This window comes from Dipodomys spectabilis, unplaced genomic scaffold (genome assembly GCF_019054845.1).
Source record: "Dipodomys spectabilis isolate Male_0828 unplaced genomic scaffold, ASM1905484v1 ptg000001l, whole genome shotgun sequence".
In the NCBI taxonomy this organism is placed as follows: Eukaryota; Metazoa; Chordata; class Mammalia; order Rodentia; family Heteromyidae; genus Dipodomys; species Dipodomys spectabilis.
Genome location: NW_024870678.1, coordinates 26,842,487 through 26,857,561, shown reverse-complemented (window position 1 = coordinate 26,857,561; position 15,075 = coordinate 26,842,487). Strand labels below are relative to the sequence as shown.

Sequence of the window (15,075 nt, the reverse complement as noted above, 5' to 3'; positions counted from 1 at the left end):
AGATAATTTCAGAAAGGTAAGATCAAATCTTCTGAAAAATTTAGCTTATAATCAAATGCATGCAGTGATCATCTGAGCCAGGAAAGGTTTTAAATTAAAAGAGCATTCCAAAGACAATATGTGCATATATACATATATGTGTGTGCATATATACAAATGTGTACGCAATTTCTTATTGACAAACATCTCTTCCAAACAATGCTAAAAAAATAATTATTCTTGGAACCATGGACTTACCACAGCTCAGGTTGTTTTCAGCTTTGAGAGCCATGGTTGGGATATTCCAAAACTCATTCTGCCAGTCGATCACGTTCCCTTTCTCATTACAGCTGAGGTTGGAGAGAAGTTTGGGATTCATGGTAAAATTCCAAAGTCTAAAGTTATAAATATCTCCTTTGAGGGAGGCGATTTCATTTCGATTGGAGCCCAACAATAATTTCCCCTTCCCAGGAATGGCTGTGCTAATGGTTGAATCACATGGCACTGTCTCGTAGTTTCTTTTAAAACTGACACCCACAGTGCCCTGAGTATTATTCCAAACAATGCATAGCTGTTCAAAGCTTTCTGTGAATATGCCTCCTTTATCCTTCACAGGTAAAACACTGTTCAGAAAGCATTTTGAGCCTGAAATAGTTAGGAAGTAGTTGTTGTTGGCCTTTCCCAAACTCAGCAGTTGCGTGAAGGATGCATCTGAATAGGAGAAGGCAAGCCAGTCACTGTCGTCCTTGCCAACTTTGGTTGCTTCAAAACAGAGTGTGAAGGCACTGAGCTCTGGAATGGAGACGCTTTTTGCAACAGAGATCTGGTAAGCATCAAGTGTCTGTGGTAAAATGACCTTTTGATTCCTCAAGGACACGGCAACTGGGACAAAACAAAGCATGAGAGATAAGGCATGCTAGCTTCAGAACATGGACTCCTGCAAAGTAAGTTCCATCCTTCAGCCTTCCTCCACTTTCCACTACCTTTGTATTTATCTCTGCCCATCATTGTCTCCTTTCTTTGTCCGCCTTCTATCCCCAAACCTTTACCCACAGTCTTAAGCCAACAGCAACAATAAGAAATTCTACTATTTTTGACTAATGTTGATGATGCTTCACACTGAAAGTGATGTCTTAACAGGTAAGTAATGTTTAATCACTGAACAGAAACAGCAAACATTTTAATGCACAACTCCCTACTTAGGAAAGAATTGGTTTCAGGAAGGCTTTGTTATACCTTAAGTTTTATTTTTTACAAGACATTATTTTTCAAGAAAAAAGCAAAGTGAAAATACTGTTCTACTTTTTATCTTCCTTCCTTCCTTCCTTCCTTCGTTCCTTCGTTCGTTCGTTCCTTCCTTCCTTCCTTTCTTTCTTTTATTTTTTTTTGGGGGGGTGGTCAGTCATGGGGCTTGAACTCTGGGGCTGGGTGCTGTCCGTCAGCTCTTCAGTGCAAGGTGAGCACTCTACCACTTGAGCCACAGCACCATTTCCTGTTCTACTTTTTATTAACTATGTGTTTCTCTCCTCCTAAACTTTGCTAGACCAATCTCATCTTTTCAGACATCCCATAGCTTCCTCTCTTGAGTAATGTGAGTTAACTGTTGAAGGACAGTAAAGAACAGAGGCTAAAGGGCAGGAAATGAAGCTTCATATCCCAGTTCTCTGGAAACTCTGGACATGTTATTTAGGCTTTCTCTACCTTAGTGTCCTAGTCTGTAACATAAAAGAATGGAACTTGCATAGATGGTCAATGAATACTAATTAAGTTAACGTCTCATAGAGCTGTGCTGTGGCCAAAGCGATAGACAGCAAATGATGATGATATTATATACAATAGAAATTCTAAGTAAAAATTCATTAGTCTCATACTTCCATGATATATGTAAAATGACTGAATAACATGGTACATATATCTCTATGCTAATGTAACGGACCTTGCAAAACTGATTTTAGGGAGAGAAGTATCTCTCCTAAAAATATTATTTAATATTGGTTTCATATGAAGAGTAGTTTGAAAATAGTTTAATATACACTAAGAATAGCTCTATGATAAAACATTATTTCAATATTCATATTCGAGTAAAATATCCAGGTTTGTTTTTTTAAAAAGCTATTATAGAATTTAAATAATCATGATTTTTTGTCAACTTTTAAATATAAAGCAGTTTACAGATCTACTTATGCACTACAAATCAAGTGTTTAAATGCATTAAAATAAAAAGACTGGAAGGAGATATGTCTGTCAAGAGCAGATATGGATGGATGGAGGATACATAGGCCATTTTAATTTGCTTTTTAAAATTTCCAAATGGACTGCTTTATAGTTTTAAACATTTTGAAAAATCAATTTGATTTAGTCATGAATGCACCTAACGTTAATCACAAATGGTAAAAAAAAACTCCTCAGACAAAATGCTCAATAGATAATAAGAAGAAAGAACAATTTTCATAGTTCTGCCATCTCCTTTTTAAACAAGGCATCTATAGAACAAGCTCAAAAAAAGGAAACAAAAATGTATAACTAAACATTATAGTCTTCAAGCTTGAGTTTTCCTAAGCAAAAACTAGTTTTTAGATGTAATGAGATTACTTTCAGGTGATGAGTTAAAATCTTGGAGACATATTTATTAATAGTTTTTCCATGTCCTTCAATTACCCAATGTAAAGGGTTTTCCTTGGGCTCATGTGTACCCTGAGTTATTAATAGCTCTTTTTAAATTTACCCACTTACTTTCCATATTTGTCCTGCTGGAATGGTTCTGTAAAAGGACTACATCCTAAATGCCCTAAATAAAATAATTTCTAAAAGAGGGATGGTTTAAACTTCCAGTGAAATGTCAGATTACACTTTTTAGTTGTTAGCATGGAATAGCTACCCTGTCTTTCAAGCAGCCACGAGTTTTCTGCCCATAAACAGTATGGAAGAATTCCAATGTACTGAAACTAGATTTTGGACCTGGTAATGATAGTTTGCTACTAAGAATGCTCTGAGCATCTTAACAGATTCTTGCCCTTAAATTCGAATCTCAATCACTGACATTCACATAAAAGAGTACAATGCTGCCTTCTGGTCTTGGTGTTTATTGGAGTTCATGTTAAATGAAAGCAGAAGGTTGGCACTGTCTTTGGTTTACATACCTCGGATGTAGCTGGCACTGAAACCTTTCTTCTGGATGCTAAAGTCACTGGAAAAGGACACATGCATCTCATTCGCACTTGAGTTAAATGATAGGCCTTTGGCAGTTGCTCCGCAGAATTTAGTCTCTCTCTCTCCATTATCAAGGGATAATGAGTCATAAATGCAACCGGGAGCTTCTTCAATATCGAAGTCATTAAATGTTATCTGAATAATGTAGCCGGTGGGAGCTCGGAGGGTCCACATACAAGCTTGGATGTTAGGGTAGTCACTGGGGTAGCATGGAGACGTGAAGGTTCCAGAAGGGTTGGAGAGCACAAGCCTGCAGCTAGAGCATCCCCACACTGTTGGCCAGACAAAAGAGAGACAGAGAGACAGGGCTGGGATCAGATGCATATCATTAGCCAAGCACGCCACATACTGGGAGGAACCAGTTAACCTAGTTTCTTTTTTTTTTTTTTCCGTTTAACTTTTTTTTGGTTAAGGTGATGTACAGAGGGGTTACAGTTACATACGTAAGGAAGTGAGTACATTTCTTATTGAACTTGTTAGCCCCCCTCTCATTTTCTCCCACTTTCCCTCCCCCCCACTCCCCCCCTCCCCCAGCAAGTTGTACAGGTCATTTCCAACATATTGTCTTGTGAATATTGCTGCTGCTTTGGTTCCCTCTTTGTCTCACCATTGTGTTGTTCCCTTCCCTTCCCTAATTCAAATAAACGTATATACCATACCCAGGGCACCAAAATCAAATACAGGGACAACAGGGAATAAACCATAGGGGGAAAAACACAAAAGGGAAAAGAAATCACATAGTCCATTGAAAACAACAGTAAGAGAGAAAACCCTTTTGTGTCCATGTCTTGGAGTTCATTTCGCCTAGCCTCATCTTATACGGTCATATGTACAGAGCTATTGAGCGATTCTGCTCATCTGCTAGGACTAGAAACCATTAGATAAACCATGGGATCTATGTTTTTTTGTGTCTGATTTACTTCACTTAATATAATTTTTTTCCAAATCTATCATGAAAATCAAGAGGAAAATGAAACCATTGTAAGAAAGAAAAGAAATTCCAAGTGCCAACACAAAGTAAAAGAAAATCCACAATTTTAGAGAGTAAAGCTTGGGGAAGGCAGGATGGATAGACTGAGAATCCAGTCAAAGTTGTGGAATCCCTCTCCAGCAAAAGGAGAAGAGGCCTCTCGTGGTGTAAAATAGAAAGCCCGAGCTATCATTGGATTTCACAAGGGTTCCTTGCAACTGTGTTAGAAATCTGTGCTTTAGAGAGTAACGGGAGTGGAGGGAATTACAAATTTGTAGAGTATAAAATTACAATGACAACTATAAAGAAAGAGAAATTAGCCAGTGGCTCATGTCTGTAATCCTACCTATTGAGAAGGCTGAGATCTGAGGATCAGAGTTCAAAGCCAACCCAGAGAGAAAAGTCCTTGTGACTCTTATCTGCAATAAAGTAGTCGGAGTAAGCCAGAAGTGGAACTGTGGCTCAAGTGGTAGAGCACTAGCCTTAAGCACAAAGAGTGTCAGTGACAGTGCCCAAGACCAGAAGAAAGAGAGACAGAGAGACAGAGAGACAGAGAGAGATGGGGAGACAGAGAGAGAGAGAGAGACGGAGGGAGAGAGAAAGGGAGGGAGGGAGAGAGAGAGAGAAAGAGAGAGAGAAAAACTACTTAGGAAATAAGTTGAATAGAAAGCTAAATCTCCCCCTACCTCCACCAAATTAAGCAGGTTTTATTCTAGAAGTTGAGTATTATTGTTTTCTCAAATTCAAATACCTCCTGTCACCTTGCATGTGTAGAATATTTGTAGCTTTGAGGGTACTTTTCGCTATGTTATTTGCTTAGCATAGTTGATTAATTATATACTTGAGTGATCATCTCATTTACTCATTCATTCAATAAATCTTTATTGAGTATTGTTATGTGTTCTTCTAAACAGCATATACAAATCAGCAGGAAAGGATCCTGAATGAAGGAAGGATTACAGGCATGAGCCACTGAGCAAAGCATGAAGCTAACAAAAGATGCTTAAATTTCATTTTGGGGTCTAAAGAGAATCAACAAAAAGGCAGGAAGAAAAAAAAATACTGTGTGAGATGTTGAGTATTTAGTGACATATGAGCAGAAATCCAGCTGAAGCGATGGAATGTGAAATTAATATGGTCCAAGGGAACAGCAAAAATCAAGATACACTGATTGAATCTTGTTCTATGACAGAACTGTTTCATTAGGGCACATTTCCTTTTCTCATCAATATATACTCAGCGTACAGGGAGAGCGCAGACAATATTTTTGAATGAATGTACAAAGTTTTAAAAATAGATGGGTAAAATGATATTATTATATTTCACTAGTAGGGAAATGTAGGCTCTTTTTATTCTTACCCCCAGCCTGGAAACCAGTTACAGCAAGAAACCAAGGTCTACAATCTTTCCATGGAGAAATCTTTCTGCAATTAATACATACATTCGTCTTTCTGCCAGTTAAACCAGATACATTATTATCATGTTGAATGTAACTGCGAATCATGTCAAAACAAAAGATTTCATGTCTTATCTCACTGGCTATCATAACAACTCTAGGAATTATTGCCAACTTCATTATTTGAAGAAATAAAGAACACTAATATAGATTATATAACTTGCTCAGAGTTATACAACTAACATCTTTGAAGAAAATGTTATCTTATAATTAAGCAAAAAATACAAAATAAAGTGATGAGACAATATTTTTTCAATAGAAAAGTTCCAAGCTGGGCGCTGATGGCTTATGCCTATAATCCTAGCTACTCAGAAGGCTGAGAGCTGAGGATCACAGTTCAAAGCCAGCCGGGGCAGCAAAGTCCCTGAGACACTTATCTCCAATAAACCACCAGAAAACCGGAAATGGAGCTGTGGCTCACACGGTAAATGCTAGCCTTGAGCTGAAAAGCTAAGGGACAGAGCCCAAGCCCAGAGTTCAAGCCCCATGTTCAATAAAAAAAAAAGGAAGAAAAGGAAAGAAAAGAAAAGTTCCAAAACTAAGGAGGAGGAGGAAAGAAGAGAAGGAGGAGGAGGAAAGAGAAGGAAGGAGGAGGAGGAAGAGGAGGAGGAGGAGGAGGAGGAAAAGAAAACAAGTAATTGGTTCTCTCCTAGAGACGATATACACTGAAGTAGACACTGAGTAAGATTTTTTTGTAAAACCAAGGTTTATATTTCTTCTAAATATCTAAACAATTACATGCATCTGGCTCATGGCATTCTTTAAGACAGATGTAGTAATATGTTCTCAACTCTATAAAAGCAAAGTTTTCAGGTAATCTAAACAGACAACAAACCAAAATCCACTCTTTATCTTGCCTGGGTTTATAAAAATCTAGCAGTGTCTTTTGTCTATCTTCTTAAAAGTTTATTCTTCAATGAAACTCAGATCTACTATAGGCTCTTGTTATACCAGAGCCTTTCAAACCTTAGATACAGATTTAATAAGGTTTTTTAAAACTCATATTTGGAATTCTTACTCCATGATTTCTCTATAAAATATAAAACCCACACTCTGTCAAATCTCTCTGAAACTGGAATTTCAGATCCCAAGAGTAAAGGCAGAGATTACCTTTGCTACTGTCTTGAAAATTGTTTTATACGGTGTTAAATGGTGAACAAAATGACTATATTTACATTAAAACTTTTAAAAAATATTCAGTATCCGTAGAACTATAGCTATAACAAGTTTGCTGGAAAAGTTTGCTAGTCAGGATTATTTCCAGAAAATTTAGCTTGCCTGTACAGTTTGCATCTATTCACAGGCATTGTCCAAATTAGCCATGTGGATTTTTTGTCATCTTAAATATTCAAAATGTTTAGTGGCATTGATGGTTTTCCACAGATTAAACTAAGGTCCAAAAAAGTGAGTTTCTGAAATTAGTTCTATTCATTAAATAGCCAGGATTGTCACATACCATTTCTCCAAATCAAGTCAACTCTGGTAGATCTAACATCATGAAAATGTAAAATGTAAGTATCATGTTAGATGCTGGCATGTATTGCACGGCTGATAATATACAGAAGTAAATGAGTTCATCGAAGTATTCCAGTGACTTCAGATCCCTATGCAGATGTTCAAGATGGCAAGGAATCTGAAAGCAATTTGGCTGTGACTTATATGATTCTGTTAATGTGGAAGAATTGGCAAGCCTTCTGCCAGCCCTCACTGCTCCTCCTCAAGCTTGGCTTTCACAGGCAGCACTTGAAGGGGAGGAGGGGGAGGAGGGGGAGGAGATATTCTTATAAGTTGTTCCAATTTCCTAGTGGAACTTTCAGTAGCCACCTAAGAATATCAGTTCATGGTTCATGCCTGCACTCCTAAAACAGTAACTTCCTCAGAATTCACCTGGTTATTGTTTGATTTCCTTCTGTGAATATTCTAATCTTCTATGAAAGCATCAGGAAAGGGCAACTCTTGCAAGGACAAAAATCATCCATTTTAAAGAGTCCCATTGGCATGGATCAATACAGTTAAGGTCTAATACGGGCAGAGAAGAATGATGACATATCATTCAGCAGCAAAGACACTCTTATGCATTCCATCCTCAAATAAATCTTCTTAGACTTCTTCAATATTAATCCCAATTTTCCCTACTAATCTGGCAAGAGAACACTTCATATTTAATGGCAATAGGTATTTCCTAAAGATCCAAAGAAGTGAGCTATCAATCTTTCTAGCGTCAATGTGTTATAAAGCTTGTCAGGGATTGGACACATGTGCGTGCATACACACATATCTATTCACACTTTCAATAGAAACCGTTCTCTTTTCCAGTCTCTTAAAAATAAACTTAAAGGCCAACTTCTGGACAGAGATGGGAGGGGAAAACTGGGGGAAGTGAAGGAAGGAAGGAAGACATTGTCCAAAATGAATTGCACTCATTACCTGATTTATCAAATGGCCTGTATAATGTATAATGCCTCCATAAAAACAATAAAATCATATTTGTAAAAACAGGAAATAGATGATTTGAAGAGACCTAAACTGTATGATCTATCACTTAATCTACTTTCTGGCTAATATCATCACTGATGTCCCTTTTTGCCTTCCACATTTTCCCCTGCAAATCCCCAACACTGGGTTAATCCAGCTGAGAACTCTGATTAATTCATAGGCTTCTGAGCAACATGGAAATTACAAACTCACGCCAATATTCACGCTCAAGAGGCTTCCCCTCTTATTTTAGCCATTCTCTTCATCATTTGATGCCTGTACGTGTACCTCTTTCCCGAGTCCCTGCACTCCCATTGTTACCTTCTCCTGCCCCCTCAGCCCTTTCTTAGCTCCTTCTGCTTGCCCTTAATCATGCTAGTTACTTTGTGTCATCCTCAGACCAGCTCCAGGTGCCCTTAGAGCTGGTTAGACACACAAATTTAATTTAAAAATTTCTAGATAGCTTAAGGTTTTCAAGGGATCCCAAGAATGATTCCCTTAAAAAGCAATACAAAGCTTACTTGATTGCAAGAAACATAAATCCACGACAGTGAACCAAATGAAGCAACATGGGAGTAAGTACAATAAAGGTCTAGCCAAAGAATACAAGGACAGGTCATGAGAAATAGCTCTTGCCGTTAATGACTAGATTTGGAATGTGTGAAATTAAAGCCTTCCTTGTTTGTAAGTGGCATAGGCAACTGCTGTTTCATCACTTCTAAATGATCTAGGTCTCCAACTTGAAATGTAGGAGAAGAGAAATTCTGACTGGTTAGCAAAACCCATGTTGTAGTTCCTTTCAGGTAGGGGTCAACAACTACGCGTGATCCAGACCCGTAGTTTCTCCAAAGATGATAGGTCCCTCCCCAGCTGATTGCTTTTGCTATCCTAGTTTTAAGACTTGGCCAAAGGGGTGAAGCCATGACCTGAAGAAAATCAAATTCTAGGTTTTGTTAATCAGTGAAATTTGTTCTTTCTGAGAATTAGAAGGTAGAGACAGATCATTTATTTAGAGGATGAAGTTAATAGGCTGATGAATAAAAAGAAAGGGGGGAACAGGTAAAGAATAGAGAGAGGAGGTCAACGCTGAGCTCTAAAAATGTCATGTTTTAATCTTAGGCGTTCCATGCCCTTGAAGTCTAATATGCCTGAAATCCGCACCGTGTAGAGCCCTCCTCCTCCTTCAGTCCATTTCTTGCTCCACTCGTTTTCTCTGGTGATCACATCTGGACAGAAGCCTTCATTATATTCACATGCTGATAGCATCCATGCTTCTGCACACCATACATCTGTACACAAATATCTCCTAGAGATCATGTGGCTATTCCACAGGCCCATCAAACGCAGATCCTCAGACCCTTTGCTTTGACCTTCTCTATAATTGTTAGAGAGTCATCTAAGCTAGGGCTTTGAATCTCTCTCCCTCTTCTCCCACACCATTCCAAACAATTATTATTTTCTCATTATTCTAGTCATAGTTATTTTATAGTTATTCATAGTTAATCTATTCATAATTATTCTATTCATATTCATAGTAAAAATGACCCTCATCTAATTTATATGGTCATGGGCAGTTTAAAGATCTTATCTCTTCTACCTTGGACAAAGCACACTAACCAATCTCCTAGTTATTCCTGTTACCTCCAACTTATCCTCCACCCTGTTCCCAATGTGCTCGGAAGAATATCTATCTATTGGGATGCAAATGCAAGTATGAAGGTATATTGCCCCTAACTCCAAATCTCTGGGATACAACAAGAATATCTTTTTTGAATAATACACACATACACACACACAGTACACAGAGTACTCCATATTTTCTCTGTTCATGTTTAGATCTCCACTTGTCCAAAACCCTTCTGAGCAAGGCCCTGTGTTCAAATTAGCACCAGCACCTACCTAAATAAATACATAAATAGTGATAATGACTATAATGGACCAAGTACTAAGTTCAATAAGGAATGTACTCATTACCTTATGCATATAACTGTAACCCCTCTGAACATCACCTTGTCAATAAAATTAAATTAAAAATTAAATAAAAACGTGTGGTTTGACTGTGTAGATCCAGTGCTGAAAGGATGGGGTATACCCCAGTCGTAGAATGCTTACCTAGCATGTTTGAGAGCCTGGGCTTGATCTGTAACGCCAAGTATGTTATGGATGTAGGGAGGGAAGGTGAAGAGAGGTGACAGAGAAAAGAGAAATGGTGTCATGTCTAACAGATGAGAAACACAGACTGACAAAGGCAGCTTTAGAAACGAGCCAAGAGTGAAGTCCCTACATGATGGGAACACAGATCTCCCAAGACTTTAGTTCACCTGAAGTGTGTCTACACAGTGGGAAATAAAACATGGTAATCACTGCAAAACAGGCAGAAGTTAGCATTTCTCAGATTTTACAAGATTTTTTTAAACTGCCCCCATAATAGCCAAAGTACACAAAACAACCAGTGGCAGAGATCAGTGTAGCTTGCCTGTGAATCTGACAGATGACAAGAAGAAAGACAAAAGACTGCATGACAGTTTGTGTGTGGGAAGAAGAGAGGGGCTGTTACAGTGGCAGGGACCACTAATTCCACCAGGTCCAAACTCACTAAAGCAAAGTCCAGTCACTCATACAGCAGAGCAATCCTTCTCCTAGTCACCAAAGATCTCCCATTTCAGCTTATCTACATTCTTGTATGTCTACAGAAAGAAACACTCAACCTAGGGTTTACCTCCACTGAGTCCTACACAGCAAATCTTTCTTTATGGCTTATCTAGTCAGCATTGCAGGGTAAAACTGGTTTGTGTTGGCAGTACCCAGAAAAATATTGCTAAATAACACCAACATAAGTAGAAAAAAAATAGTCTTAGCCTCATAAAAAGCCAATTATACTGCTAATACCCGTGAAGGAAATGATGTCATCAATGGTTAAAGAGGCCTTTACTAACTTCTTGAACACAGGAATGTTGCTAATGAGATATCCATACAAGGACTGTCCTTGGCTTATAATGGGAGCCGGAAGAATGTTACCTTTCAGTGTTGTTTTGGTTGTGGTTGTTACTTAACAGCACAATTTGTTGCCCTATTTGTTCGTTCCATTTTCTGGATCCCGACTTCCATGTGAGTTCGGTTTGCTTTGAGATGCCTTTATATGTGGTTACCAGAGCCTGGTTGGTGAAAGTGGGAGCAGAACAAATTTTAAGAGGCAGTGAAGGTTATTACTTCCTATTTAGTCCATGTAATGTGGTGCAGGTGAAGAACCTAAAATTAAAGGGTAAATTTTAGGTTTTTAAACTTACCTACCCAATGAGGTGGGAGAATATACTGGAAAAAGATAGTAGTAGCAGGGTAAATGTGCACGTTGACTCGAATTTTCCACCTAAGCCTTTAATTTGAGGGCATAAATAAAAACCACTCAGGTTTTTGCACATAAATGGAAGCAGTTTAAACAGGCCAGGTCTGGAGCAAAGCAAATGATAGATACAAGCGGCATCATTTTGTGCCTTTATGGGGTTATTTTATACATAAACATCTCAGTCAGTAGGAAATTTGACAAAAAAATGTATAATATGGATTTTGAAAGTGTTTTCTTTCACCAAAACTTTATACATGGAGAGCTTAAGATCTACCTAGAATTAATGACTTTTACACAATGTTAACTTTTTATATCAATCTCAAGAATAATATCTCAGTGGAGAGTGCATTGAAGAGAGGAAGAGAAAAAGATTACAATTTTTTTTTCAGCAAGTGCTAAAATTGAACTTTCAAAAGGTTTCTTCCACTCTGATTTTCTAACTAAATCACAAGACCTCGCTGATAAGAAGAATTATTTATTATTTTTTGAGGAAAAAAATCATTGTGTTAAAAAAAAAAATAGGCATGTGAAATGTAACCAGAAACTTAAGATCCTCCTAGATCTAAAATTATTCTCTTTCCAGATATATCTTTTATTTGTTTAGTTTTTTTAATTTTTATTTTTTCTGTAGGTTGTGGGGCTTGAACTCAGGGCCTGAACGTTGTCCCTGAGCCTCTTTGTGCTCAAGGCTAGTGCTGGACTATTTGAACCACAGCACCACTTCTGATTTTTGAGTGGTTAATTGGTGGTAAGAGTCTCACAAGGACTTTTTGCTTGGACTGGCATCCTACCAAGATCCTCACATCTCAGCCTCCTGAGTAGCAAAGAGTACAGGTGTGAGCCACCAGCGCCAGGCCTACGTATATATATTTTAATCCATAAAACATCACTATGAAGATACACAATAGGCATGATTTTCTCCTTTAAATTAGCATATATTAATTATACAAAGCAGTTCATTGTGATATTTCCATGCATGCATGTGAGGTATTCAGAGTAAATTTGGTTTATCAACAACAACAAAACCATCATTATAAAGCACAACTATATGTGGAGAGGTTGAGCAATAAATATAATAAAAACAACTACAGCCAGAAGTAGCAGTTAGTGAGTGATGACTGTCAGATGAGAAAAATGAAATCACCTTCCTCCATGTTTGTTAGGGTATCTGGCCATGTTACAAAATGGAATCGGAGTAGCTTCTGGTCTTGATCCTTCCATGAACCAAACACATGACATGGCTAGTCACTAGCTACTCAGGCCGATGGTTTTATATCTGTGTCTCTTTTGGTCCTAAAGCTTTAGTGTGGGTGATGGATTCAGGTACTCAACACAATAGGACTTCATTTGTTTGTTTTACTAGAAAGAAACTTGCAAATAGTTATGAAGCTATGAGATGCTTCCCCAAGGAAAAGCGTGTCATGGTTGATAGTTCACAAGGTCATGAGGCAAGAATGACTTTTTGGAGTGTTCATGAGACTCAGCCTATTTATATTCATTTGTCCACTTTGAAGCCATAAGCCCGAGTCCCTAAGGGACAACCAATACAGGTTGACTACAAGTATAGCTAATGGTGAGCAAACTTCCTGGATTCTGGGGTACAGATTCCTACAGTGTAGGAAAATTTCCACATCTTGTAACAGTACTTACTTATGGTGCTATTTTGAATACTGCTGGCTTAGAATTATAGAACAAACCCTGACAGATTATGAAGATTTAGAGTGCGGTTACAAGAGGAGAAAAATCATGTCCTTTCTACTTAATATAATTCCTGATGTCTAGCAGCTTAGTTTACAAACACAATGGTGTATTACTTTTATAAAAAGTTTAAACATTTCAGAAGAAAAGCCAGCTGGGTTAACATTAAAATGTTTATCTAATTTAAGATGGCACTGGTTTGGGGGTGAGGTGATTAATTGCTAAACTTGAATAGGCCTCTGCAAATGGTGTAGGTAGAGGTGGCCTATTTAAGGTGCCTGTGTTTCAACTGCTTCTCTATTCCAAGGGTTTTCTCTACATCCATCACAAGACTACAGCAAAAGAAAGAAAAAGAAAACACAAAGTCCATACTTGAAAAGGTTCACAAAGTTCACCAAACTTTATAATTATAAGTTGCCAAAAAAAGGAATATAAAACTCTGCTTGCTTACTGTCTCCTTTCAGTCCATCATATTTTTAAACTACAGAAAAAAAATGGCAGAGTGACTTGTTGTAGGTGGGTGAGTATAAGGTCACACCTGCAGTCAAGCCAGAGAGAAAGCCAAACCACCAAAAGTGGGTGGGCTGGGTGGTCTGCAGAGCAAACAGTGGTGTTTCCAATAGGAGGCCCAGACCTAAAAACAGAAGCTTGTCAGTGTCCCAGAAATTCAGCCTGTGGCAGCCCTCACTGCTGCCAGGGAGCGTAGGAGACGCCATTGCATGCAACCATTGCCCTTTCTGTGGGAGGAGCTGAGTGTTGTGATTGCATGTAAGTGACTGAGAAATGAAGAAAAGGATGATCATATCTTGTCATGAGCAACTCAGATTCTATAAGTGAAAGTTGCTCCTCCCCTTTTTTATTTCCTACAGAAGAATAGAAATAAAGCAAAATCTTAATGGATAGCCTGTCTTGTCATTTCTGTTCACTATATTTAAATTTTTGCTCCCAGAAGAGCTGAAAATAAGCATGTAGGGTGCACACTGGCTCCTCTGGATACAAATTGAAGTTTCTATTTGAGCTGGCTTCTAAGTTGCTCTGATCCCAGCATCTTTCCAGCTGCTTTCAGCATGTAAAGTCTCTGTACACTTGACTGGAAACAGCACATTGCCTGGCTGGAATTTTCTGCACAGCATTTTAGTGAAAGACACTACTGTCCTCGAAAACACATTATTCAAAGTATTAGATCTGGGCTGGTGAAGCAAAAGACAAAGGCGGCACTATGCACTGGGGCGCTCTCTCCATGTGCTTCATGATGTCATTTTTAGGTGCAGCCTGGCAATTCAAAGTGTGATTTGTTTTTATGACTTCTAGTGATGTAGAAACCACGTAAAAAATGTAAATTCTCTTCCTGAGATGTACTCATTTTAGAAATATAAACAGAAGGGCTTCAGTTAGAACATCTCATAAGTTAGATCAACTTTTTAGACAAAACTATTCAAAGACACACTTAAGTTTTAATGACATTTTTAATTAGACAGTGTATGATTTTGGGACTATGGCCAAGTAACGGCAATGTGCTGATGATTTTGCTGCCTTGGGTAGATTAAAACTATGCAAAATAAAGTGTGACAAAATACAAAGGGTAAGACCACGTCTACATTCATTTGATCTAAGGTTTCAGGGGAATGCTGGGAGGGAAACATTATACACTGAGAATGGGTGACACAAATGACAATTACATCTCAGCATAAGTGATACACATATATATATATATCTCAGTGCTGCAGGAGATTAAAATATCATCTTTTCCTCTTGAACTTTGTGATAATTGATGATACGGAATCAGAGAAGTAAAATAGAGGCTGGAGGTGTGGTTCAGGTGGTAGAGCAGTAGCCTGTGAGCAAAAGTATCAGACTCTGAATTCAAGTCCCCATTCCAAAAAGCGGGGAGGAAGAGAGAATTATTAGAATAAAATAAATATGTTTTAGACCTATCCTGGGTGG

General features: G+C 38.1%; 1 protein-coding gene across 3 annotated transcripts in view; it reads right to left on the bottom strand.

Annotated features, from left to right (window-relative positions):
* Nucleotides 1–15,075, bottom strand: part of Adgrg6 (adhesion G protein-coupled receptor G6) — a 123,658-nt gene that overhangs the window by 64,674 nt on the left and 43,909 nt on the right. For all 3 annotated transcript variants that reach the window (XM_042673648.1, XM_042673656.1, XM_042673664.1), the window contains exons 3-4: nt 3,120–3,461; nt 238–861 (exon numbers count right to left, since the gene is read on the bottom strand). In XM_042673648.1, coding sequence (XP_042529582.1) covers nt 238–861; nt 3,120–3,461 — 966 coding nt within the window. The remainder of the gene's footprint in view (nt 1–237; nt 862–3,119; nt 3,462–15,075) is intronic.